Raw genomic sequence first — 24,601 nt, forward strand, 5'->3', positions numbered from 1 at the left:
CGCGGGAGATTCCAATGATTCTGAAAGCTTTCGTTTCAAAAGCGTGAAGCCGAGCTAGGTGTGAGGCAGGAGCACCAGCCCAGAGGGGAGAGCAGCATTCCATTGATCTGCAGATGAAAGCCTTGCATGTGGTGAGGAGCTCAGGTGTGCCAAGGAAGGACTTCGCACGATGGAGGATGCCCAGTCGGTGACTGGCTTTGGAAGCCAGCTTGGAAATGTGGTTTTCCCAGGAAACATCATGGCAGATAGTGACACCCAAAAGCTTGAGTGACAGAACTTCTTGGAGAGGATTATTCAGAAAGTGGATGGGAGGGTTGTCCAGTTGGTCTTTTCGGAGAGACATCGTAAGAGTGTGAGATTTGTCAGGATTGAAAGACATGTTCCACTTGTTTGACCAGTCTGTGATTTTGTCCAGGTCTGCAGAGATTGAGGAGACTGAACACTGCCGATCTGAGGGATGAGGTATGGAGCGGCAGAGAGTGGAATCATCAGCAAAGAGATAGAAAGGATTTTCCAGAGAGTTGGAGAGATCATTGATGAAGACCAGAAAAATCACAGGGCCCAGAATACTGCCTTGGGGAACTCCAGCCTGAACAGGAAGGGGAGATGAGAGAAATCCATTGAGGGCCACACGTTGACCGACCAGAGAGGAAGTCAGCAAGCCATGCGTTGAGATTTCCATGGATACCACAGGAGGAGAGTTTGGTGAGCAGAGCTGGGTGCCAGACCGTATTGAAGGCACGTGATATGTCAAGGGAGACAGCTCTGATTTTCTGTTTGGCATTGAGGACCTCCGTCCATTGTTGAGACAGCAGAAGCAGCATGTCCAGAGTAGAGTGACCTGGTCTGAAACCAAATTGATGATCAGAGATCAAGCCATTGGAAAAGAGGAAGGATTTAATGTCAGAAGCAATGATGGATTCCATGACCTTGATGATAATTTGGAGCAGGCTGATTGGTCTGTAGTGGCAAGGATCTGTTTTTGCACCTTTTTTGTGTAAAGTGTTAATGTTGGCTGATTTCCAAGCAGATGGCAGATGACCTTGAGCAAAAGAAAGGGTGAAGAGAACAGAGAGAGGGTGAGATAGAGCGGCAGAGCAGGATTTTAGGACGCGTGGGCTGATGCCGTCTGGTCCAGTTGCAGAATCAGAGCTTGGTGATAGGGAACGGATAGTTTGGCAAGCGCTAGTTAGCTGCTTGGTGAGAGGGAACGGATGGCTTGGCAAGCACTAGTTAGCTGCTTGGTTATAGGGAACAGATGGCTTGGCAAGTGCCAGTTAGCTGCTTGGTGAGAGGGAACGGATGGCTTGGCAAGCGCTAGTTAGCTGCTTGGTGATAGGGAACGGATGGCTCGGCAAGCACTAGTTAGCTGCTTGGTAACTGAAACCCCTCTGGACATCTGGACAGTATACAGTACATATAAAACGTCATCAAAAGGACAGTTTTTATTTTAATTAAAGTTTCAATATTAATCATGACATTGTTATGAAATGGAAATGTTATGAAATGTTATGAAATGGAAATGAAATGGTGTGTAAAACTTTTTAAATGTACATAAACCCAGAGGGGATGTTGTGTTCAAAAGTGTATGTGTACATTTCAAAGTGTACGTGGACATAACTTCTCTAACACGTACGTGTACATATAATAACTTATAAAATAATAATTTTTTAAAAAAAACCTCTCGGGAATTTCCCCAGCCTCCCGATCAATTAATTAAATACGTGAACATTTCACGTTTTACTTTACTTCACGTCATAACATGTGAATCACATGGACATGTGAAATACAGTTTGAAAAAACGTGCGCAAACCAAAAGTTTTTTATTTATTTAAAAAAACTTTGCTTTTCCTCTGCATTATGAGAACGTGCCTTCATTGGGCGATGTATAATAGACCATTTCCACGATCGCTCCGAACAAAACATGCATTACCTCGTTTCCTCTGCATGAGTTGCAATCAAAATATACCTTTGTTTCCACAAAACATAACCCTCATGTAATGATAGAAGACGCATTGTATGAAGAAGACGTCTTCAAATGTATGCCATAGGCCATTGAAGTCAAAGAGCGACGATAAACAAAAGAAATGGCGGCGATCTGACCCACTGGTGTCGCCTGACTAATGGGCGGTGCTTGTGACGCAATGGGGCGTGGCTTGTAGAATGGGCGGCGCTTATCACAGACAGACACAAACTCAAATGTGTATATAAGATATATAAGCTGCACAGATATGTGGTGAGCAGCCTAGCAGTGGAATCACCGTCATTCATGTGCAGCACTTGGCTGCGGTTTGACATCACCTCTCGCAGTCGTGTTGCTGATGTAGTGCCCTCTGTTGGTGAGGGCAGGGATTTGTAATTTGGCCAGGGCATCAGCAATAGCTCGCCTAATCTCTGCAAAAATCACTGTGGTATCTATAACATCCAGCAACTAATGCAAGGAGATGAGCCGCCCAGTTTAATATCCATCCGAGGGACGGCACACACATTGATGAACCACCCTACCTGTGAAACACCAGGATGACAGTTCTAGCTGGGTCAGGATTCAAACGCAGGCTAAACAGCTCAGAGGTGAGTGCACATACCTCAAGTCTATAATTCCAGGCAGTGGTGGAGTGTGTAAAACTTTGTTGCATTGCCCTCACTGGTGCAAATTAGATCCCCATGGCTGCTCAGCAGAAATGTCTGCACCCAAGTTGCGACAAGTCTTGGCCTGTCCCTGATTGGTTCTTAGCTATGGAATAATTCAGAAATGGTTATGATAAACTTGATGTTCTGTCAAAAATATGGATCTCCAGTCTCCACCATCATCACCATGTGGCAACTCCACATTAATGGTGGCTTCCTTTGTTTTGCAATGTACTCAGAACAAAATGCATCTTCCATAAACATGGGCTATCCCAAGAAGTTAAGTAAAATTAAGTATTAAGTAAAAAAAAAAGTCAACAAATCCCTCAATAATGGAACATAGGTTGAATGCACCTACAGTATTTACAGGTAATGGTGAAACTAACCCACGGCATGGATGATCTCGGCAAGCAGTACTCCATCGCCAACATCCTGCTGCAGGTCCCGAATGAGGCGTCTGTGGCCAGACTTTGCGAGATAATGATTGGCCCAATCCGTGTATATCTGAGAAAGAGAAGAAGGCAAGTCTCACACACAAAGCATCCACAGCATCAAGCGTAGAATCAAGGATTTGCTGGATTACAGGTTGGTCAGATGCAAGACTGGCCTTTTTAAGGGTCCAGTGAAAGTTGGCCATTTTCAAGCTGGCAAGTCTGATTAACTGGGAAAATACTCGAAGCCTGATTAACTGCCTTGTCCACCTTGACCTGTAAGGCATGCCGGCCAAAACCTTTTGAGTGCAGTTTACTCAGCATGAGTCACCTGCACTCTCAGCCTCTCGGCATGCTCTGTGCCTGATTCAAAACACCCACAGCCAAGAAGCAGGCGCCGGACACGGCACCAGATCCAGATAATTATTTGTGACCAACATAAAAGTTACAAAGTTACATAAAAGTTACATAAAAGCAAGACCAACGGTTAAGTCATGTTGGCTGTTCAAAAAGTTATGCGGATGAGATCCTCACAATAATTCAATCACTTCAAAAAGGTATAAGGAGGCGCATGTCAAAATAAAACAAAATACATGAATGAGAAAGATGACAAAGACTCTGAAAGTCTAACATTTCAGGACAAAGAGTGGCTTTCCTCAGGTAACAAGCAGGCCATGCACTGTGTTCAGATGTCACACAAACCTCTAAATTCTAAAGGACCAGCACATAACGCTTAGGGTGATTGTGTCACCCTCCTACCCCAGTGACACACACACACACACACTTAAATTTTTAGTCTCATATTTTCATAATTCTCATAATTTCTCATATCTCATAATTTCATCTCATAATCTCATCTCATAATTTCAACTCATACATGCAATTCTGACAACTCAAAAAAAGCCTCAACCACCTCCTCTCAAATCTGTCCCATCGTTTATTCTCCCCAACCCAAACTAAACCACAAGTCCTCACCTTTCCCCTCCCAATCATAAGGGATAAATCCCCTCCCCGCACTCAAGCCTTCAACCCCTCTGATGCCCCCTCCCACCGAAAGTCCTCAATCTCCCTCCCCACACCCCGAACCCCTTCCCCTTCCAAAGTTGCCTCATCTTTCTTTACCGACATCCTTCTTCCGCTCATAAAAGCGAACGGGCATTTCCCACGTCAAAACAGCGGAATATGTTACTTTTTCCGTCACATGGTCACCTGTTCATCTCAAAATTTGAGAAAAATTGTTGGAAATAATAGCAAACCCGCATAACCACTGCAATAAAAGCGCTGCTTGGGAGTAAAGGTAATTCTAAAGGGTTTCAAAGGGTAATTCTAAAGGGTTCCTAAATTGGCAGCCGAAGTATAGAAATTGTGGATGGAGTCAGGCGAACTGTCCAACCAGTGGGTGGATTGCACAGACACATACAGCTCCTTTTATAGGATAGGCGAGACCCAAATAAGTATTTCCTTTCACTGACAAAACTTTCAAGGTAATTGCACTTGCGCAAATTATAGAACATCGTTCCCCTAACTTAGGTGAATATGTGTTCAACCAACGACAAAGTTTTCTTCAATGTCTAATTGTTTATCGACATGGATGTTAGAACGTACTACACAAAACAAGGTGTCGTTTGATAAAATTTCAAGAATGAGAGATGCCTCCTCCAGACCATAATGCAAATCCGGTCACGCAACCCTTGAAGCGATGGCCATTTTCAGTCCAACAAAGTAATTATATATCTATCAGTTCTTGGAAAAACTATATCAACAGAGTCCAAGTGGAAATGTGCAGCACACAGATGCCTACCACTGGTAATGAGAATTCATCAAAATGATGAGCCTCACATTCGATTAGGAATGTCATCCTGTGAGTCTTAAGAAGTAGTTTGAAAAAGTTTTCAGGTTTGAAAAAGTTTTCAGTTGGGATTTTCCACCGAAGCACAATGTTAAGTTGATCTTACGAGGCAAAGACTGTCATATTACTGGTAAGCTTCATCCAACTTGGGATTGGGAACTTGGTTTCAATTGGGAACTTGGAACAACATCCAACTTGGGAACGTAACACAAAGAAAAACTTGGGTTGGATGAAGCAGTCTAAAAAAATGTCTCATTCCTTCTTTATTCCATGGCTATTCTTCAAAATTGGCAGAAAGGACAGAAAAGTTCTTCCTGGAATGAATCATGCTTTTGAAACTCCAAACTTTCAAAAGCTTCAGCGGAAAGTGCAGCCAGTGCATCAAAAGGTCAGTAAAGGTTGGCTTGCTTTCACATTCCCTGGAGGAGCGTCTGCAAACTAGAGGGGCATGCCTGAGGCTGCTTAACTGGGATGTGCTTCGGATGACATGGATTCTGCTCCATCACCATTGTAAGTCGCTGCGGCTCATATGGACCAGTATTAGTTGGTGGATGTTACTCCAGCATACCCTGTGCCAAGAACTTGCATCAGGCAGCACCAATGCTCTCTTAAGAGGATGCCAAGTTGATCATGATGATGATGGCCATGAATGAAGGCAAATCGTGACTTTCAAAAAGTACTCTGGGAAACTTCAGCACCGTTTAACATAGCCATGGGAGAAGTTGATCAACTGTTACACTGCATGAGGGAGTAATTTGGGCCAAACATACATGTGAAAAAGTATGCATGCAAAAGTTCTCAGCCTAACATATGGCACGTTTCATGTGCATGTGAGGCCGACAACTTCCCTCTCATGCAAGTAGCTTCATGTTTTATAGGTTGGCATTTACAGACTCCTTTTAACAGAACATTAAAGGTGCACGCGAGTTGGGAATTTTTTCCCACGGGCTCGCTCAAAGTTTGCACGTGCTTAGAGTTTCAGCACATGATGCACTTCAACTTACTGGTCCGATTGATCCAATCCAAGATGAATCGTTATTAATTAATTGTGGCTGGATACAGCACTTCGCCTTGCAGGGAAATCAAATATGGCGGTGCAGGGAAATCCCGGTGGCCTCCAAAAGCATGGAAAATACTCGAAGCCTGATTAACTGCCTTGTCCACCTTGACCTGTAAGGCATGCCGGCCAAAACCTTTTGAGTGCAGTTTACTCAGCATGAGTCACCTGCACTCTCAGCCTCTCGGCATGCTCTGTGCCTGATTCAAAACACCCACAGCCAAGAAGCAGGCGCCGGACACGGCACCAGAACAAACGCTGCATTAAACCTTTGGCAACATTCCACACCGAGCTCTTCTAACACACACACATCTTCAACAGTCATTATGAATCGACATTTGTGAAAAAGTTCACTTAACTTAACATTGGCAGGTTAGGGTTAAGGAATTGCGAGGATGCAGTTTCAGTAAATGAGTTCCCCCAATGCCCGACATTCTAAGAGAATTCCAAGCATTGTCTTGTGAAACAGCTGCTGTGACCGTTATGCCATAACATCTCAAGGGTACGTTACACGAACATTAACTCCCTGCATTCAATGGTGCAACAACCGCTATACTATACCTACCGCTGCTTGGCCCGAATGCCAAATTGGTGTCGGTTACCATATTCAACACAACAGCAAAGAAGAGGAAACAGGGCTTGTCTGCAGCTATTCAACAATTGTATCACTTTCTATTGCAGTACATTGACTCATAAAAGGTTGTGGTGGCTGATGATGGCCGAACGCTCGATCATATCGACGTGGAAAATTCCATATTGAACAAACAGTTACATCCAGTATGGCTGGCACAGTGGCACATCTGACCCGAATGTTTGTGTAGTACTCACAACAAAATACTTAATAGAGCAAAGGCAACACTTCCTGGTCCAGCTCTCCATATTATATTCAGCGTCAAGCTCAGTACAACTTTTATCTCGAGGTGTGGCACCAAGAGAGCAGGGCAATGAAAATAATTTCCCCTTGTACTATTGTGGAAATTTAAAGCTTGGAAAACAATGTCATCAAGCTTCCCGTGTCCTCATATCCAAACCAACATGAACAACTGACAAAATACCAAAGCTTATTTGGTGTTATGTCTACGGTTGCTATGGTATTTGAATTTCTTGGATTGGGACCAACACCTGCGCCACCATTAAAAGTCTTAATTTTTATTGTTTGGAAGAATATGACTTTGAACGCTGCAAGTTATGAATATATATATATATATACATATATACATATACACATATACATACATACATACACACATATATATACATATACACATATACATACATACACATATACACATATATATATATATATACACAGACTTGGCATTTAATATGGAATTTTTTTTTTCTTGACCTGGGTTTACTTTCTTAACTCAGTATATCAATCTGGTGAGTTTCTTTTACAATTTGGTGATTTATTTGTTAAAAGAACCATGTCACTGATTGTCTGTCGCAGCAAGAAGTCAACAACAGGATTATATCACAGGTGGCGTGGCAAAATGTACGGACAGGTGCATTTGATGATTGGCTTCACAGTCGGGTATACAAGGGTTGTTGCGTTCTGTATTAGTGGAAAACAACTGCTGCACGTCTCCAAAAGTTATTGCCGCTTCCTCTGGAGATGGTCCGTCAACTTGACAATGCTGTGTGTCATGGAGTGGTGGCTTTACGAAATTACGGCATGAAACAGCGTGCTATTGCTCGGCAGTATGGCATCACTCAAGGTCAGGTGTCAAAGATCCTGAAACGAAATGCTCAGAGGGGTGTCCCTACTCCAATATCGAGGCCAGGACGTCCCCACAGAACCACAAGGAGGAATGATCGCCAGCTGCACCGGTTAGTCCGCAATGGCCGTACCAAGTCAGCTAATCGGCTTAGGGCTGAGTGGCAGCAACTGACAAATGTGCCTGTATTTAGAAGGCTAGTAATCCAACGACTGGTTCAAGCAGGCTATCGAGCCAGGCGTCCCCTGAGAAAGCCACGCTTGACCAGACAACACCGCCAGCGCCGATTGCAGTGGGCCAGAGCACCGTCAATGGCAGCCAGGACACTGGAATCACGTGATCTTCAGTGACGAGTCTAGATTTCTGGTCTATCGTCAAGATGGCCGCGTCCGAGTGCGCAGACAAGTGCATGAAGCCTACAACAAAGATTGTATAGTGCCAAGAGTCCAAGCTGGAGGTGGTGGGGTGACCGTTTGAGCTGCTTTTCATGCAGGGGGCAAAACTGACCTGGTCATTCTGAATGGAAACCTGAACCAGTTCAAGTACAGGGTCATTCTGGAAGAAACATTGCTTCCATTTGCTCGTGCAGCCTTTCGAGGAAACTTTGTCTTCCAAGATGACAATGCACGGCCTCATCGTGCTCGCATGATCCAACACTTTCTTGCTGACCGTGGTGTAGAGCATATGGAGTGGCCTGCCATGTCCCCGGATATGAATCCGATAGAGAACTTGTGGGCAGAATTAACGCATCATATCGACCACTTGGACCAGCAGCCGACCTCTGTGCGTGAATTGCAGCAGGCTATTGTCACTGCATGGCAAGCGATTCCTGTCCAAACCTTGGCAAATCTCGCGAACAGCATGCCTCAACGTGTAAGTGCTCTCCTGAATGCTCGTGGGGGTTACACGAAGTACTGAACTGTAATTTTACTGTCCATAATCCCAGTCGTAATTTAACTTTTGTTTTGGTTAAAAAAAATTTTGGCTAATGTGCAAAATAAAGAGATACTTCTGGAAAACGCACAGAAGTTTAACACAGTACTGTCCATGAATTGAGTTCGATATCAGTTTTCATCACTTTCAAGGATCAATTTATTTGTTTCGAAACATCAAATGTGGTTTTTGTTTCTTTTAAAGGTCACATTAACAAAATCTAGAATAATTTCAACATAATTCCAATGAACTTTTGGTTCTACGTCATCTTGAAAAGTAAGTTCACCCCCACAAAAAAAATATTCCATATTAAATGCCAAGTCTGTATATTATGAAGCATAAGCGCTTGGTTGTTCAGCATATGGCTTTCAGCAGGTGCATGGAATAACATTAACAAAAAGTCAATAACTGAAATAACTGACATTAGTCAAAGTGAATGGCATTTTACTGTTTAACTAAACAATATCACTTATTTGTGCATTTAAAAACCATTACTAGTTGAAAGTTTGTGAACGAGCACATACGTAATACGAAAGAAGTGCCTACAAAATCAGAACAGAAGATAATTCGGGGTTAAGAGGTTGAAACTTTGCTCTTTTCACTGCAAGATGTGCAATCAACGGTAATGGGCCACCGATTTACTTCATACCCACAAAGAAAAACAAATCACCATTTTTACCACTTAAAGTATTTTTGCACTGTGCCTTATTTACCCAATTCTACATTCAAGTCTTGTGCCATTCCGGTTGTAAACTGGGAACATCAGGCCACAAACAGGTCAGCTTGGCATAACATTTTCCGCAAAGGCCTGGGCCACTTTGAATGTGGGAGACTTGCTTTCGAGAGACAGCGGAGGCAAGAAAGGAAAACCTGCCAATGTCCATCTCCACAAGGACCAGTCTATACCTGCGATGTTTGTAGTAGATGATGTGGGTCCCGAATTGGACTATACAGCCATCGCACAACCCACAATGTTTAGCGAGCATGTCATCGAAGGGAAGAGATTCGTCTAAAACTACAACTCACACCATCACCATTTACCAAAGTACCCAATACCCACTGTGACTTCCACTTACGGATAGCAGGTTGAAGGCACCACTATTATTTCTTTACTCGCCCCAATTATTCCCACCTTCTTGTCGGGGTCACAAAGGGAAAGTTCTTGGCCAAGGACTTTCATAAAACGGCTGGCCATGTTTGGAATTTGATTGAATGTGGCAGGAATTTGGAATTTGTTCAACATTGCAAAAAAAGATCTGGCATACTCTTTGCGAAAGACAGTGGGATCTTTGACCTACACCAACTTCTGCTAGAAGATGGGACACCCTGGACCAGTTGATTGTCCATCTGATGGACGGTGCACCTTGTGATGCAATGCCCTGCCAGCAAAGTACCAACCAGACAGTTTATACTCAGATCGGAAAATCAAATGCAAGAGAGACTGTGCCATCCTGTTGGACACAGACAAATACAGTCAACGGATTAAATTCATGATACTTGCTCTGTCTGTGGTTTTGCCTGCAACAGTTATAAACAAAAGATGAAGCAACAATGGAGCGTTATCAGAGCAGCAAGTATGCTTCTACTGCATGCTCCAAACACCATCACTCAGGGTGCTGCCAGAAACAGGGTGCGCATATTTTATTTGGCGAAGTGCAGGACCTCCAGTGATGTTCTTTTTATTGTGGTCATAGGAAGATTGCCAGCATGCCATCCCAGCTGCTACAGCTGATTGCTTTGCATACAACAGAGGACGGGGGCACACTAAAGGGAATGCATCGTAAATATAACATGCCCAGCACTCAGGCGATGCCTGTTGGTGTCAAAATTGAAACCACAGAGGTGGTGAATCAAAGAGCCAGAAGCGTGGCCCACAAAAAGGTCATGGCGGTGTGCAAATATGCAAGCACACCTCTTTCCAAATTTCCAGTCGTTCCTTCCTGAGAGTTTTCTTCTCCTGTATCCATCTTGCCCATCCTGTGCATGCTCTCCTACCATTCATTCTTATCCTTATTCGCCCGTCTCCTTGGATTTTGTCATTCAACCCTGCTGCTGATGCCCCTGCTCCTTTTGTTCTGGTGAATCCTGGTCCATTTTGTGCTTTAGCTCTTCCATAAGCCTTGAGTTTACATACACAAAAGTGAGAAGGAAGGATTCAGAAAAATGGACTGTCATTTACCAACGTGTGTGAGCGAGTTGTGCGGGAGACTGAAATGGAACCGATCCAACTGTCCTGATTTCACAAGTGCGCTCTTGAACTACAAAGTAAGATGAAATAACACACTAAATGGGTGATCCACAAAGGTTTTACAAAGTATACTTTTGTACACTGGAAATAACCATCAAGTGTAAATAATGGCATCACCTGGTGAATTTTTTTTTAAATAATCACCAAACTGCAAATTGTGCTCCACTTCGAGGGCTTTTGCATCAGTTCTGGCATTTAACCAAATGTGGCCGCTGACCTGGCTGGAAGCCTCTCATACATGGATGTTCAGTCAATGCTAAGGTTAGGCAGCACCAACTCCATGTCCATTTGGCAAGGAATATATTTCCACCGTTACTGCAGCAACAAGCACAAATTGGTAAATTTGCCAGTGCACCGATGAGAGTACATGGTATGTGTGGCCTGTGGATTTTGCAAGCTGATCAGGTGACATACACATCAAGTGCCTTTGCTATTTGTTGTGTGTTCTGTGGTTGCCTCAGTCGTGAGCCAATCATTGAATGGATAAAAACCACATCACCACCTCTTACCATGAGGTGCACGACTTGTCCATAACAATCGAGAGCAGAGGAGCATGAAGAAGGACACCCGGCAGCAAATTTGAACTTTTGGTGATGTGGTTTGAGATGGTGAAAAATTGAAAATCACTTGAAAGTTGAAAATCAGAAACTTAACATCCAAACATCTGAACATCCCAACAGGGAACCATCATGTACGTGTGAATGTGTGGGAGGAAATAGTAAAGGCCAAAGAAAGGAAATACCTGGAAAGCCTTCTGTTATTATACTTCGTTTACATCTGTACATTTTCCTTGGATGTGGAGTGTGGACACAGACAAAGGAATAAAGGAAGGGGAGGGGTGGTGGTAAGACAGAGGGGTGGCGATGACACAGCGGGGTGGCGATGACACAGAGGGGTGGCGATGACACAGAGGGGTGGCGATGACACAGAGGGGTGGCGATGACACAGAGGGGTGGCGATGACACAGCGGGGTGGCGATGACACAGAGGGGTGGCGATGACACAGAGGGGTGGCGATGACACAGAGGGGTGGCGATGACACAGAGGGGTGGCGATGACACAGCGGGGTGGCGATGACACAGAGGGGTGGCGATGACACAGAGGGGTGGCGATGACACAGAGGGGTGGCGATGACACAGAGGGGTGGCGATGACACAGAGGGGTGGCGATGACACAGAGGGGTGGCGATGACACAGAGGGGTGGCGATGACACAGAGGGGTGGCGATGACACAGAGGGGTGGCGATGACACAGAGGGGTGGCGATGACACAGAGGGGTGGCGGTGACACAGAGGGGTGGCGATGACACAGAGGGGTGGCGGTGACACAGAGGGGTGGCGATGACACAGAGGGGTGGCGATGACACAGAGGGGTGGCGATGACAGAGGGGTGGCGATGACAGAGGGGTGGCGATGACAGAGGGGTGGCGATGACAGAGGGGTGGCGATGACAGAGGGATGGCGATGATACAGAGGGGTGGTGGTGACCCAGAGGGGTGGTGGTGACCCAGAGGGGTGGTGGTGACCCAGAGGGGTGGTGGTGATACAGTGGGGTGGTGGTGACACAGAGGGGTGGCGATGACACAGAGGGGTGGCGATGACACAGAGGGGTGGCGGTGACACAGAGGGGTGGCGATGACACAGAGGGGTGGCGGTGACACAGAGGGGTGGCGATGACACAGAGGGGTGGCGATGACACAGAGGGGTGGCGATGACAGAGGGGTGGCGATGACAGAGGGGTGGCGATGACAGAGGGGTGGCGATGACAGAGGGGTGGCGATGACAGAGGGATGGCGATGATACAGAGGGGTGGTGGTGACCCAGAGGGGTGGTGGTGACCCAGAGGGGTGGTGGTGACCCAGAGGGGTGGTGGTGATACAGTGGGGTGGTGGTGACCCAGAGGGGTGGTGGTGAAACTGTGGGGTGGCAGTGACACAGAGGGGTGGTGGTGACACAGAGGGGTGGTGGTGAGACAGAGGGAGGCAGTGAGACAAAGGGGTGACGGTGAGACAGAGGGGTGGCGGTGAAACTGTGGGGTGGCGGTGAAACTGTGGGGTGGCGATGACACAGTGGGGTGGCGGTGATACAGTGGGGTGGCGGTGATACAGTGGGGTGGCGGTGACACAGAGGGGTGGCGATGACACAGAGGGGTGGCGATGACACAGAGGGGTGGCGATGACACAGAGGGGTGGCAATGACACAGAGGGGTGGCGATGACACAGAGGGGTGGCGATGACACAGAGGGGTGGCGATGACACAGAGGGGTGGCGATGACACAGAGGGGTGGCGGTGATAGAGGGGTGGTGGTGAAACTGTAGGATGGCGATGACACAGTGGGGTGGTGGTGATACAGTGGGGTGGCGGTGATACAGAGGGGTGGCCGTGAAACTGTGGGGTGGTGATGAAACTGTGGGGTGGTGGTGAAACTGTGGGGTGGTGGTGAAACTGTGGGGTGGTGGTGATACAGTGGGGTGGCGGTGAGACAGAAGGGTGGCGGTGAAACTGTGGGGTGGTGGTGACAGAGGGGTGGTGGTGAAACTGTGGGGTGGCGGTGAAACTGTGGGGTGGTGGTGACAGAGGGGTGGCGGTGAAACTGTGGGGTGGCGCTGAAACGGTTGGGTGGCGGTGAAACGGTGGGGTGGTGGTGAAACTGTGGGGTGGCAGTGACACAGAGGGGTGGCAGTGAGACACGGGTGCCGGGGATACAGTGGGGGTGCTGGGGATACAGTGGGGGTGCCGGGGATACAGAGGGGGTGCCGGGGATACAGTGGGGGTGCCGGGGATACAGTGGGGGTGCCGGGGATACAGTGGGGTGGCAGTGAGACACGGGTACCAGGGATACAGTGGGGGTGCTGGGGATACAGTGGGGTGGCGGTGATACATTGGGGTGGCGATGAGACAGAGTGGTGGCGGTGATTGAGAGGGGTGGCGGTGATACAGAGGTGTGGTGGTGAAACAGAGGGATGGCAGTAAAACAGAGGGATGGCGGTGATACAGAGGGATGGCGGTGATATAGTTGTGTGGTGGTGAGATAGAGTGGTGGTGGTGGGGAAGAGGAGTCATTGACCAACATTGATGTCATTGTATGTATAACTTGCTCAGGATAGGCATTATTACTGCATACAATTTCAGCATTGCACTATTATTACCCCACGTATGTAAAGTGAAAGTAGGGTTAAGCAATTGGTTCTGTTGTGTCTGTCGGTCTGTCGGTCTGTCAACAAACGTCAATTTATGATTGAGCAATAACTTAATTTCAAATGAATGTTATATTTTGAAGACAAATCGAAACATGAATTCGGAAAATAAATCAGTAGTTTAGCAGTAAGTACTTTGACGTTGAATTTGTTCTGACCGCACATGCGCAGAGAGGAGCAAGATAATTTACTTACTCTGTCTGCTTGTCTGGCAGTGAAACAAAATTTAAAATCATTCCAAATAGGAAACTTACTGTTTTAAGGACATCAAGAAGGACACAAACAACACGCATGAATAGCTAACATGTGTTAAAGAAGGTGGTATAAAATACGCTGCAACAACAGTGGTAAACTTCAAACACAAAATTTATACGACCTTTAAAACCCTTATTTTATTTCAAATGATTTATTAACTTGAACACGAGAACACAAATCGCGTTTTGTCTCTTTCAAACCCCATTCTTTTTATCAGTACATGGACAAAATATTAAGACATTTTACATCTTCAAGACCAATCAAATGTGCTGCTCGTAGACCCCTATCATTTGCTTATTTCTCAAGACAGCGTGGGGTAATGTGTTATATGACCTCTCTAGTTTTTAAGTGTTCTTCAATAAAAAAAATTCCTTGCCAACCTTTATAACCTAGGTTATATTTTTTAAACGTTTCCTTCATTGGCCTCAGTTAATTCGTGCAAGTAATGTGGCATCCCCCTCTATGGCTGTCTCTTCAGAATACATAACTTCAAACTCGAAATAAAATAAAATAAATTTAAAAACACGAGAAAAAAAATTAACATGAGATACCTCAATCAGAAACCCGTATGGTGGAAAAGCATCGAGGAGTGGGGTTATCAAAATCAAAAACTCAACAAAAAGTAACTCAATATTCTTGGGGGAAATGCCAGGGGCATAGAAAAGGCCCCTTTATACAAGGGTATGTGCCTTGTAGCAAAGTAGAGAAAAGAAGGGACATTCCATAGCTTATAGAAAATGTCGAACAATAGAAAAGAAGGGACATTTTAAAAAATCTCATGTGCATGGTGTACTACCCTTGTGTTCTTAGGAGGAACCAAGTAATGCTCGAGAAATGTTCATATAAAGGAACACTAATTTGATTAATACATCTGCATGAAGAAGTACATGTAATTTAACCTGTATATGTAGGGTGCCCCTTTCATATTAAAATATTTCATACTGATACGAATCCACCAAGTTTCATCTGAATTTGTCCATTACCATTTGAGATATCATGCTATTTACATTTTTTTTTAGCCCCATCACTCAATTGTGAAGATTCACTTAAAAAAATTATCAGATCCAGATATGGATCCAGTTATTCACGAAAATCTAATCATTTCGCCCTCGTAAAATACCCAAGCTCTCCACTAAATTTCATCCGAATCCATCCACAACGTTTTGAGATATCCTCTTCACAAACAAACACACAGCAGGCAGGTGTGAAAACGTAACCTCCATCCACCTTTGGTGGCGGAGGTAATCAGCAAGTTTCTTCGACATTAGGTGTACCCATTTCACACGTAACAGTTTCATGTGTACCCATTTGAATGTGTACAGTCAGATCTCAATGGGACACAGAATTGCATTGGCTTCCCAGCCAAGTGCAACACAGCTGTATGATAAATTGTGAGATGAAAGCTTGTTCCACAGTACTGTGCTCATCATTGGCACTGTTAATAACCCACTTGAGCACTCATCATCACATTTTCCTTACTTCCTTCCTCATCACATCTATCCATGTTTCACTTACTTTTACACTGTCGGTGTAAAAAAAAAAGAGAATCGTGCTTCAAATTGGAAAAAATGGACGAAAACATATAGGGTGTTTATAAAAAAAATTTTTTTACAGCACTGCTTACATTGGATTACCTTTCATAACACACTTAAAATGACCCCATGATTTTCTGCCACTGCACGAACAAAACACAAACAGTATGTAGTACATAAGTAGCATTTAAATCAGAGAAAATCAGCCACACTCCAAGCCCACACAGCAAATGCTACAATTCAGCTCCGTTATTTCATTAAATAGCTCCACGTTCCTGCAGTAAAAAAAGAACCTTTCAAATTGTGAAACGAATGTTTATTCATTTTTTTGGTTATTACAAGAGATTGTTGATATTAATCATTATACAGACTTGGCATTTAATATGGAATATTTTTTTTGTGGGGGTGAACTTACTTTTCAAGATGTCTTAGAACCAAAAGTTCATTGGAATTATGTTGAAATTATTCTAGATTTTGTTAATGTGACCTTTAAAAGAAACAAAAACCACATTTGACATTTCGAAACAAATAAATTGATCCTTGAAAGTGATGTAAACTGATATCGAACTCAATTCATGGACAGTACTGTGTTAAACTTCTGTACGTTTTCCAGAAGTATCTCTTTATTTTGCACATTAGCCAAAAAAAATTTTAACAAACACAAAAGTTAAATTACGACTGGGATTACGGACAGTAAAATTACAGTTCAGTACTTCGTGTAACCCCCACGAGCATTCAGGAGAGCACGTACACGTTGAGGCATGCTGTTCACGAGATTTGCCAAGGTTTGGTCAGGAATCGCTTGCCATGCAGTGACAATAGCCTGCTGCAATTCACGCACAGAGGTCGGCTGCTGGTCCAAGTGGTCGATTTGACGCATTAATTCTGCCCACAAGTTCTCCATCGGATTCATATCCGGGGACATGGCAGGCCACACCATATGCTCCACACCACGGTCAGCAAGAAAGTTTTGGATCATGCGAGTACGATGAGGCCGTGCAGTCATCTTGGAAGACAAAGTTTCCTCGAAAGGCTGCACGAGCAAATGGAAGCAATGTTTCTTCCAGAATGGCCCTGTACTTGAACTGGTTCAGGTTTCCATTCAGAACAACCAGGTCAGTTTTGCCCCCTGCATGAAATGCAGCCCAAACGGTCACCCCACCACCTCCAGCTTGGACTCTTGGCACCATACAATCTTTGTTGTAGGCTTCATGCACTTGTCTGCGCACTCGGACGTGGCCATCTTGACAATAGACCAGAAATCTAGACTCGTCACTGAAGATCACGTGATTCCAGTGTCCTAGCTGCCATTGACGGTGCTCTCTGGCCCACTGCAATCGGTGCTGGCGGTGTTGTCTGGTCAGGCGTGGCTTTCTCAGAGGACGCCTGGCACGATAGCCTGCTTGAACCAGTCGTTGGTTGACTAGCCTTCTGGATACAGGCACATTTGTCAGTTGCTGCCACTCAGCCCTAAGCCGATTAGCTGACTTGGTACGGCCATTGCGGACTAACCGGTGCAACCGGTGCAGCTGGCGATCATCCCTCCTTGTGGTTCTGCGGGGACGTGCTGGCCTCGGTATTGGAGTAGGGACACCCCTCTGAGCATTTCGTTTCAGGATCTTTGACACCTGACCTTGAGTGATGCCATACGGCCGAGCAATAGCACACTGTTTCATGCCGTAATTTCGTAAAGCCACCACTCCATGACAAACAGCATTGTCGAGTTGACAGACCATCTCCAGAGGAAGCGGCAATAACTTTTGGAGACGTGCAGCAGTTGTTTTCCACTAATACAGAACGCAACAACCCTTGTATACCCGACTGTGAAGCCAATCATCAAATGCACCTGTCCGTATATTTTGCCACGCCACCTGTGATATAATCCTGTTGTTGACTTCTTGCTGCGACAGACAATCAGTGACATGGTTCTTTTAACAAATAAATCACCAAAGTGTAAAAGAAACTCACCAGATTGATATACTGAGTTCAAAAAGTAAACCCAAGTCAAGAAGAAAAAAAATTCCATATTAAATGCCAAGTCTGTATATCACAAGATATCATGATAATAATCATGATATATTACAAGATCATATACTGTATATTAGTCGCCATGCTGTTCCAGCCAAAGAAAGCTGCATAAAACAACCAAGAAAAGCTACACAAGGCAAGCTCTTTGCCGTTTCAAACCCGACGTGGGTTCCTCTACTACTGCAGACATTCACAAGTAGCACATACGGTCATGGCCAAAAATATTGCCACCCTTGCACTTTTTGGAAATAATACACCATTTCTTCCAGAAAATTGTTGAAATTCAAAATATATTTTGGTATCCACACATGTATTTCATTGGTTTGCAGTGGAACAAAACAAAAAAGCTGAAAAAACTAACAAATCTTAGCTTATTCCACACAGAAATCCGAAAATGGCCCGGACAATATTATTGGCACCTTTTAGAAGTTGTTAGAAATGTTTCAATTTCAAGCGGGTGATTCTCCTTTACTTTGGAATTGAACTCACCTGTGGTGAGTTGCAGGTGCCTGCAATATAAAAATCACTCATTAAACCAGTTTGAATAGAGTTAAGGAGTTACTCTGCTGTTTTGTGTCACTGCGTGTACCCTATCAGATCCAGATATCAGATATCAGATCCAGATATCAGATATCAGATCCAGATATCAGATCAAGGAGGACCCCACTGTCACTGTGTGAAAAGAAAGAAAACCAGAGAATTGTCTGAGGAGGTCAGACACAAGATTGTAGCCAAGCATGGACAATCTCAAGGCTATAAGTCCATCTCCAGAGACCTTGATGTTCCTGTGTCCACCATACGCAATGTTATCAGGAAGTTTAAGGCCCATGGCACTGTAGCCAACCTCCTTGGATGTGACCGCAATAGAAAACTTAATCGAAGATTGCAGCGAAGAATTGTTTGAATGGTGGAGAAAGCACTTCGATCAACTGCCAAACAGATTCAAGCTGACCTTCAGACACAAGGTACTACAGTTTCAACTCGCACCATCCATCGCCAACTCAATGAAAGGGGGTTCTATGGTAGAAGACCCAGGAGGACCCCACTGCTGAGAAAGCCTGAATAGAGTAGCCAAAACACACCTGAACAAGCCAAACCCCTTCTGAGAGAATGTCCTGCAGACAGATGAGACTAAATTAGAGCTTTTTGGTAAAGCACATCATCTCTATGTTTACAGAAAACAAACTGAAGCCTTCAAAGAAAAGAACACCTTCCCTACAGTCAAACATGGAGGAGGTTCAGTGATGTTTTGGGGTTGCTGTACTGCCTCTGGCACTGGGTGCCTTCAATGTGTGCATGGCATCATGAAATCAGGAGATTACCAAGGCATTTTGGAGCGTAATGTTCAACCCAGTGTCAGAAAGCTGGGTCTCCGTCGAAGGTCATGGGTCTTGCAGCAGGACAATGACCCCAAACACTCTTTAAAAAGCACCCAGGAATGGTTCATGACAAACGCTGGACTGTTCTGACGTGGCCAGCAAGGAGTCCAGATCTAAATCCCATTGAACACCTGTGGGGAGATCTGAAAACAGCCAGTTGGGAGAAGGCACCCTTCAAATCTGGGAGAACTGGAGCAGTTTGCACAAGAAGAGTGGGCCAAACTGCAAGTAGAAAGGTGTAGGAAGCTCATTCACGGCGATAGGAAGCACTTGACTGCAGCTATTTGGTCCAAAGGTTGTGCTACCAAATATTAAGTCTAGGGTGTCAATAATTTTGTCAATGCCATTTCTTTTTATTTTCTGATTTAAAAGGATATTGTTGTGTGCCTACCCTGTAGTGAGCACCACAGGGTGACACGGACGACCAAACGAGCTTTACTCCAAGGCGTTCAATCCAAAAATGATGGTATTTTTTACACGCAAGGGATAGGAGGATAACTTACTTACCTGAACGGCTTCCACTCGATGCCTCCGCACCTGGATAATCAATCAACTCACCGACACAGAATTAAAATGCATAAAAATACCAGCTTTATTGAAGAAATGCCGGTAACCAAATGATGCACGATAAAATAAAGTCCTAACCGGAGCGCCCTCATACAGACTCAAATGCAAACAATGGGAAAAATAACTGTGAAAATGAATATGTGTTTGTGTGGCACTTAGCTCGAATCGGCTCTTGAACCTCATCAGGAATCGTCCCGGGCCCCGCGTCCTTGCGCGTGAAAATACGCTCGTTGGCGTGAAGTCTGTACGCGGGAACGACCTTGACGTGCAGCTCGCTCTTCTAGCTACCAAGCTCAAAGCGAGCAGGCCATGCTCGTCCACTCACCGTCTGCTCCACACCAGCACCCACGTCTCCCAGCGCAAGAGCACTATGAACTCCGACCATTCGCCATGAACTCCCGAAGCAGTGTGTGATATGAACTCGTCACCGTTCTCCGCCAAAGTCAGAAGATCAGAGCCAGCCATGAGAAGACGAAGAAGAGAGAGCAAATGTCGGGCAGAGCGTTCTTTTATACTCAAAGCTCTGACGTCATCCATGCCTGCTCCACCAATCCCATAGTCCCATCTTAGCAGTCCTTGCGCCAATCAATTCTGGACCGATCACTGCTCTTCGCAGCGTGGCCTCACGGACCTCCTGTGCCCATGTGCTCACCAGGTCGGTGTTATCATCGGTAGTGCTCAATGTCCTGCTTCCGGTTGGTTTTTATTTAGTGTGGTAAATGCGTAATTTCCTGGCTAGGTGTGAGTGCTGCATGTGTCATAAGGAACAGAGGAAAAATAACAGAGGCCATTACATACAGGGGATTTACCATTAATCCCGAACTAATTAACATAACCCCACCCCTCGTGAAGAGAACGAAGATACGCTCTTCCATGACATACGCCCTGACTAATGTACATCAAGATGGCTACACGACATTCGGAGCATGCTACCTATTCAATTCTACCTGGACGAAGGTAATGCCTACCCCTACAAACGTAACAATATATTAAGTTCTGAATCAAAAACAAAGGTTCTGTAATATTAACAGTGAAATAAAGAATTGTGGAGACCAAATACTTTGGTGAATTTAAACTTATTTTTAGAGAAAATTGTGAGTTATTTGAAAAAAGTGCAAGGGTGCCAATATTTTTCACCACGACTGTGCATGAGAATCCCAACGCTACATGCCCACATCAACCGCCTGACTGATTTGATCACTATTATTGGCAAGTCATCAATGTCTCTGATGACTCCCCAATAAGTGATGTGATAATGTGATGGGATTCACCAATCACAGTTAGGGGTGTATCCATTACTTGGATATGAAGCCAAAAGGCCTCAAAGTAATTCGAAGATGAAGGAGCGATGTGTCGCCCTGATGAGCCCTAATTACAGCGAAACTGGTTAGGAACTTCGCTTTTCATCTACTTGGTGGCATTGTTTGATTTTGCTATTTATGCTGCAAGTGGTCCTTCAAGGGCCGCAGTCATGGCATCGTCAGGACGGTACTTTCACGTTGTTCACCCAGATCCAAGAACAATGGAATCCTATATTTTTATACAAAGGAATCCTACTCAAAACTTCCTCAGTTCATTTATCTTTCTCTATCTAGTGTAAAAGTATAAACAAAATGTTCTTCCAAAAACTGACCCCATTACCTTTTTACGTCCACACTATTATTCGTACTTGTCATTGATAACTGACATTTGTAGTTTGTCAGTTATTAATGCTCATCAAGACAAGGTTATATAATGGGCATGCACTGACATGTTGCATCGAGCATGTTTCTTTTATTGTACACCTTTTGCTCTTTACAACAACTCATATATACAGTATATTGGCAGACTTTACAAAGGTTTCTCTACCCCCATAATATTTCAGAGTGAAGCTCCACCCTCCCTGTGCCTTTACCCAATGATCAAAGGTTCAAGAATGTTTCATTGTTTTCATGAGATGCATGGAACCTGGGATTTCGTGGGATGGCGTACACCAGCCAACTTTGGCCCACGTGATAGCAAACATATGTTCCCACAACAAACTGGGTTAGAGTTGGACAGTGTACACCCACCTTTAGTTGATGTAGTTACCCTGCACATGTGAAGTGAAAGGTGGGGTTAAGCAATTGGTTCATGTCTGTCTTATCAGCTTGTGATCGTCAGTTTATGATCGAGGAATAACTTATTTAGATCAAAAGTTATATTTTTAACACAAATTGGAACATGAATCGAAAGACAAGTTTATTGTTTTACCGCATGCTGTCTTTCATTTTATCCTGATTGCACATGCGCAGAGAGGAGTGAGTTAATATTTTTACTCTGTCTGCCTGCCTAGCAGTCAAATTAAATTGAAAATCGTTCCAAATAGGAAACTTCCTGTTTTTAAGGATGTCACAAACGATACAAACAACAGGCATAAATAACAATTTAATGTGTTGTTGGTGTTGGTATTGTTGGTGTTTGTGTTGTTGTTGTTGTTGTATGGGATGACACAGTTCACTCGAACAAGCCCGCGGCACAGAAACAGCTGATAGATCTCCCTGGAGCAACCCAGATATCCCCCACATCTAGGATGGAGTGCACCCACCTTCACAAAGTCAGTCTGACCATGACCGAACTGCCCTGACTAATACGGGCATCAGTGTTGAATGGGGAAGATATGGCCCCCTGCTTGCTTGAGGGGGAGGGGGGGTTAGGGGGGGGAGGAGGGGTACAACCACCGCGAAGAAGCGTCCCCGATAGTTGTAGAGCTTTAGTTCTGCTCTTCGCTGAGCATATGTAAAGAAAAACAAAAAAACAAATTCGACTGGCTTGACAAATGTTGTGCTTTTGTGTTTTTGTGCTGTGGGGTTTGCATACAACTAAGTAAAGGGTAACATAAAATTCTCGATGGCACATATGCACTCTAAAAACCCATTTGTGCTCCCTGAAGGCCCAAAACACAGGGTGCTTTATCCTTACCCTTGCCCATTTGGCACGAAGTCCATAGTACAGGCATTTTCTTTGACCTTTGAAAAGCCTGTACACATCCCTCCTCGTGTTTTTGGTTAGCCATCTCAAACACACAAAGATCGTTTGCCCCGTGAGCGCAACATTAAACCCGTGTCGAATGCAAATCCCATTTGGGTTTAAAGTGGAGAAAAGCCTTTGTGTGGTACAATGGTAGTGGTCTCAGTTGCAGCATGGCAGTAAAACACTGACTTGTACTTTACAGTTACATACACGTTCTTTTGTATTACAATTAGTATGGGAACAACAACAAAAAAAAAACACATGCATAAACATTATTTATATATATATATATATAGTCCTCTTTATACGCTCATTCGACCAACGCTTTTTCAAATTAACGCTTTCAAAGAACTTAGACTCTTTCCATTCATTCGTTAAAGAGCGTTTGTTCGTGTTTTTCCCCCTTCATTCCTTCACACCTCAGTCCTTCACAAGATATCAATTTATACCAGAGCACCGTGTGTTTGATAAAAGCCGAAACTGCTCGTTCACTCATGTGATCGCATTTGTTGAAAGGCTAAACCTGTCATGACTGAAAAACGCCAGACAACTCCAACAGCAGCTACTCCAGCCAAAAAATCATGAAAATCGATCACTTTACAGGTGAAGATGGATGTGGTGAAACGTGTTGAGCATGGCGAGCAACTCGTGGATGTCGCCCATGCCCTTTGCCACCAAGATCATGACGTCGTTGCGAGGAGCTTCGTTGTAGATTTATTAAAGTACTTTATTATTTATTCTATTGTTTTTTATTCATGTTCTGTATTATTTATACACACTTTTGTTATTTAATGTTATGATGTCCTCAATTTTTTAGCCAGGAACGCATACCTCCTATGTAACATTGTTCTTATGGGAAAAATAAATTCGATTGACACTTTTTCGCATAACACTCGACTTTGTGGGAACGCATCATGAGCTTAAGCGAGGACTCCGTGTGTGTGTGTGTGTGTGTGTGTGTGTGTGTGTGTGTGTGTGTGTGTGTGTGTGTGTGTGTGTGTGTGTGTGTGTGTGTGTGTGTGTGTGTGTGTGTTGCGGTTTTGTAATAAAGGTTAATTTCCTCTCTTAGTTAGTTACACTACAACATGTAGCCTCGCTCAAGTTCAGTTATTTCTTAGTAAATGTAAGCGTAGTCCTTTCCTGTGTTAGTTTTACGTTGAGTAGGCCAGTGAAAATGAGGTGTCCTTATGGTGCTTTGGTTTTGGTTTAGCGCTGACATACCACGCGGCAGGCCCGAACAAGTCGACCGAGGCCGAAGGACGGCGGGGCAGGAGGAGCCATCGGTAAGCACGAGCCACCAATCAGGGCTCGAGGGGAGTGGCTTACCACTGCGGCAAGAGGCGGGGTTTGAAACATTCGAGTCGGGCCGGGGCGGGGCCATATAACCCTGCTCCGAGCCCCCAATTGAGTTGAGAGAGGATTTGAGGTCGGAAGCAGATGAGTCAGATGAGCCCAGGATTGCCTCGTATCAGCATTGCCTCGTATTGAGTCGTATCGCCCATGAACTGAATCACCTCGTTGTGTACGAACTTTGCCCTGCTCCCAGCGCTCTGCACAGTATTAATCACGCGCTGTAAAAGACGACCCGCGCCGGGCCACAGACGCATAATTTCCTCCTGCCTGCCTTTGCCTGCATACGTGCCGCGAGGATTTCCTCCTGCCTGCTTTCGCCGGGACACGTGCCGTGACCGCCAGAGGGCTACACGCCGGGCGAGCTGTTCCAGGAGCGACCGAAGCAGGCGCGTTTGGCGCGCGAACATCCTTCCTCCATCTCCCAGTGTGTGTAAGTGG

General features: G+C 44.8%; 1 protein-coding gene across 1 annotated transcript in view; it reads right to left on the minus strand.

The window, feature by feature from the left end:
• Positions 1–24,601, minus strand: part of LOC137412026 (neuron navigator 2) — a gene marked incomplete in the record, with an annotated part of 519,476 nt that overhangs the window by 387,391 nt on the left and 107,484 nt on the right. The window contains 1 exon segment of the mRNA XM_078769766.1: positions 3,015–3,132. Within this exon segment, the coding sequence (XP_078625892.1) occupies positions 3,015–3,132 (118 nt within the window).

The sequence above is a fragment of the Myxine glutinosa genome, chromosome 1, assembly GCF_964187855.1.
Source record: "Myxine glutinosa chromosome 1, kmMyxGlut1.1, whole genome shotgun sequence".
Lineage (NCBI taxonomy): Eukaryota > Metazoa > Chordata > Myxini > Myxiniformes > Myxinidae > Myxine > Myxine glutinosa.